The sequence below is a fragment of the Quercus robur genome, chromosome 5 (assembly GCF_932294415.1).
Source record: "Quercus robur chromosome 5, dhQueRobu3.1, whole genome shotgun sequence".
In the NCBI taxonomy this organism is placed as follows: domain Eukaryota; kingdom Viridiplantae; phylum Streptophyta; class Magnoliopsida; order Fagales; family Fagaceae; genus Quercus; species Quercus robur.
This window is the reverse complement of record NC_065538.1, coordinates 27,699,618-27,704,273: the sequence shown is the minus strand read 5'-3', so window position 1 is coordinate 27,704,273 and position 4,656 is coordinate 27,699,618. Positions and strand designations below refer to the sequence as shown.

The window sequence follows — 4,656 nt, the reverse complement described above, 5'->3', positions numbered from 1 at the left end:
TGTATGAGACATTGCACTCTTGTGTATGTAAAAACGTGCTCTAGGGTTTGTATTTATTTATGGTGTACTTGAGTTGCACAAAACCCTCTATCCAATTATTGAGAAGAATTGCAGAAAAACCAAACTGCTAGAATCTCGATCGATCGAGACATGCAATTTGACTAAGTTTTTAAAGGTAAAACATTTTATAACATTTTACATATAAACAAACACCCGAAAACGAGAAAATATTTACATGTTCAAAGGCAGGATGCTCTTAGACAGTTCATAAATCTTATATGAGAAGCAAAAGGTTTAATTAGAGAAGCAATTTAGACAGGTCATAAATCTTTAAAATAATAAATAAATATTTAGAGCCCATTTGTTACTATTGTTTAAACAATAGTTTTTAGTATTTAAACAATATTGCACATATTTTTACACACTTTTCCACTCACACATATTTTCAAAAAATACAAACAACATTACTATAAAAATATTACCAAACGGACCGTTAATTGCAAGCATGACCATATGCAAAAGCATACACATATGGCTATATGGATAGAAATTTATGTAGCATCGTTTAATTGCTTGTTTTGAATATGGTTTGCACTTTATGACATTGACTTTAAACCAACATATAACTTGATCACCAGCCACAACAAAACTTTGAACGAATCCAGGAGGTCCGCAAAGCTCTTGATTGTTGGTTGGACACAGAAAACACCATGTGGCACCAATGTGCAAAGCAAATGTGGATCACAAACGGAGATTGAAACACATCTTTTTTCCACCGAAAGGCATCCAACCGCAAGCAGAAAAACTTCATCGAAGGTTTAACCGATGAACATGGCAGGTGGCAGACTGATGATCACTCAATGGAACATATTACTTTGGGCTATTTCTCTGATATTTTTCACTTTAATGGTCCCACAGACACTTTAGCAGTTGTTGCAGCAATCAAACCAGTTGTTACTGACTCTATGAACAGATTCTTGTGCCAACCCTTCCAAGCAGATGAGGTCCATCGAGCATTAAAGCAGATGCATCCAAAGAAATCACCGGGTCTTGATGGTATGCCTCCTTTATTTTACCAACACTTCTAGTTTTTATCTGGTGATTGTGTTACTAATGTTGTACTTGACTATTTAAATTTGAGCATTATTCCCCCCAAGTTTAATGAAACTCATATTATTCTTATTCCCAGAGTCAAGAACCCTACAAAAATAACACAATACAGACCCATAAGCTTGAGCAATGTCATCTCGAGGCTAGCCTCAAAAGTCATTGCAAACAAACTTAAGAGGTTCCTACCAAAAATAATCAGTGAACACCAGAGTGCCTTCATGGCTGACCGCCTTATCATTGATAATGTCTTGGTCGCTTTTGAAACCATGCACTACTTAAACCAGAAAAGAAATGGTAAAATAGGGGAGATAGCCTTAAAGCTTGACATGAGTAAAGCTTTTGATAGAGTGGAATGGGGCTGCCTTTGGGATATCATGCATAAGATGGGTTTTGATAACAAATGGGTGAACCTTATGATGTAATGTGTTACTTTTGTTACATATTCTGTTAGGTTAAATGGTAAGCCCCATGACCACATCATCCCCTCTCAGGGTTTGAGGCAAGGGGACCCCATCTCTCCTTTCCTTTTTCTGTTTTGTGCAGAGGGACTCTCATCTCTTCTCCAACAGGCCACAACAACTGGTCTACTTAAAGAGTAGCAGCCTGCCCACTCGGCCCACAGATTTCACTTCTCTTTTTTGTAGATGATGGTATTATTTTCTGCCAAGCTACTCGGGAAGACTGTAGCCACCTGGAACAAATTCTTGAGACATATGAGCATGCATCTGGCAAAAAAAAAAAAAAAAAAAACTGGGAGAAAAGCTCTCTCTTCTTCAGTCAAAACACCACACAGGACCTGCAGGAAGAGATTAAGCAACGCTTTGGTGCTGAGGTTATAAAACAGCATGAAACCTACCTTGGCCTACCCTCGCTTGTAAGTAGATCAAAAAAGAACACATTCCGTGCTCTGAAGGAAAGATTAGACAATAAGCTTTCAGGATGAAAAGAAAAACTGCTCTCTCAGGCAGGAAAGGAGATTCTCATTAAAGCAATGGCCCAAGCAATCCCAGCTTACACAATGAGTGTTTTCAAACTCCCAGATACACTTTGTGATGAGTTGACTAGTATGGTGCGCTCCTTCTGGTGGGGCCAAACAAATGGAAGAAATAAAATGGCATGGTTGTCATGGGATAAAGTCTGTGTTCCAAAATTTGATGGTGGCTTGGGATTTCAAAATCTAAAGGCTTTCAACTTGGCACTTCTCGCCAAGCAAGGATGGAGACTTCAAACAAACACCCATTCCTTAGTTCACCGTGTTCTCAAAGCTCGCTACTTCCCAAATACTAACTTCCTACATGCAGAGTTGGGCTCAAAACATTCCTTTGCTTGGAGAAGCATCATGGTTGCACAAGAGGTGGTCAAGACGGGCAACAGATGGCAAGTGGGAAATGGCTCCTCGATCCAGATTTGGCTTGACAAGTGGCTGCCTGCACACTCCACTTTTCAAGTCATCTCATCGACGGGCACACTACCTCAAGACTCACGGGTTTGCACTCTCATAGATGAGGAAACGGGTGAATGGAAAGCAGACATGATTCGGCAACACTTCTTGCCAGCTGATGCCGATGCAATCTTGGGAATACCAAGGAGCCAAAATCCCACTAGAGACCGCTTAATATGGGCTTATACTCCAAGAGGTATATTCACTGTTAATAGTGCTTATAAGGTGGCACTATCCTTATCTCCCCATGCAAACCCATGCACCATGTCACAAGGATCTGACCACACCCACTTTTGGCACACAATATGGGCCCTCAACATTCCACATAAAATCAAGACCTTCACGTGGAAGGCATGCCGCAACGCACTACCCACCAAAGTAAACCTCTGTCACCGTGGAATCCTAGAGGAGGCTTTATGTGAAGCATGTGGACTAAGTGAAGAGATAAGTGGACACTTATTCTGGGATTGCACAAAAGCCCGTGAGACTTGGACTATAGCTGCACTACCCATTGACATCCATGTCGTACACTACAGGGAATTCGTGGACTTCATTTGGCAATTGGCATCTCATCTTCATCCAACATGTAGGCAAGGAGTTGCTTGAATTGGTGGTCACCATTACATGGTGTATGTGGTATACAAGGAACAAAGCCCGCCATGGGACCACACGACAGTCCAGCCAAGAGATAATCTTCAAAGCCCGAAGCATGATTGAGAGCCACCAGCTTGCCCGCCTGGCGAAACCTCATCATAAGGAACCAACAGATATACGGTGGATTCCACTGAACTTCCCGTGGTACAAGATCAACATCGATGCCGCTGTCTTTGCCGTCTCCAAGTCTGTGGGAATTGGTGTTGTGGTTCGTGACCGTGAGGGGTCAGTTGTGGCAGCTCTGAGCAAGCGAATGCCACTGCCGTTGGGACCTCTTGAAGCCAAAGCAAAAGCCATGCATGAAGCGGTCACTTTCGCCAAAGATGTTGGACTCCAGGACGTCATTTTCGAGACAGACTCTGCCATTCTTTCAACTGCCCAGAATGATATCCCCATGGCACCAACCAGCATTGACAACGTCATACAGGACACTCATCACAGCTTGCAAGCTTTTTGAAGAACACAGATACAGCATGTTAAGCGAATTGGAAATAAGCCAGCACACACTTTGGCCCATCATGCCAAGGGAATAGATGACTATGTTACTTGGATTGAGGAAACTACACCATGTATTGAACCTATTGTTTTTTAGGATGCTCTGTTCGTTTAGTAATAAAATACATGTATTTCTCATCAAAATAAAAAAATAAAAAAATAACTCACAATAAAATTTGACATCTCTATCCATTAAAAGAAATTAATTTCATCTTTAAATAAAAACTAAATGTATGACCTAATAAAAATAAAGGACCAAATATGTCAAAGTAAATGGACCCAATTTAAAAACAAAAAACGTAATTGATGAAAATCTTTTAAATTTTATCAATTAATTTGATGCTCAAAACTTTAATGGCATGCTCAATAAATGAGACCCAAATGGTATATTTAGTAGGGATTTTCTAAGGAAATACACTAAATTTTTAGCATGGGTTCCATAGAAAATTGAATACTTTTTCTACCGTCAAAATGCAAAATGGGTAATTTCATTAGTTAAGTGCTACCTCATTTGATTCAAGTTCAATTTTTGCCCACAACTAGTTAAATTAAAGGGAATTTCATGATCTTAACCATAATTTCAAAATTAATCCAATCATATGGTCAAATTTTAATTAAAGCTCAGTTAAATTTAAACAAACCACATTAAAATTGATAAAAATTAACAAAAAAAGAGGTTTAACTATTAAAACCATGAAATCCTTTAATTTAGGACTAAAACTTCTAGCAAAATTTATAGCTGGAAAAAATACAGTATCACCAACTAGTACTGCCAATTGCATTCATGGTAAGAAATTCGTAAATATACCACTCACCAAACTACTAGCACTCTACTCAAACTTTGTCAATATTATGTTTACAAATATATGATTGTCATGTTGTTCTACTTCTATTGGATGTAGACACCTCATTTTGTACCCCTTACGAATCAGGTCCTCAATAGTTTAAGTTTTTAA

General features: G+C 39.1%; 1 protein-coding gene across 1 annotated transcript; it reads left to right on the top strand.

The window, feature by feature from the left end:
* The first annotated feature begins 3,260 nt into the window (after nucleotides 1-3,260).
* On the top strand, nucleotides 3,261-3,662 carry LOC126728048 (uncharacterized). The gene has a single exon (XM_050433931.1). The coding sequence runs from the start codon at nucleotides 3,261-3,263 to the stop codon at nucleotides 3,660-3,662; it is 402 nt and encodes a 133-aa protein (XP_050289888.1).
* The last annotated feature ends 994 nt before the right edge of the window (nucleotides 3,663-4,656 follow it).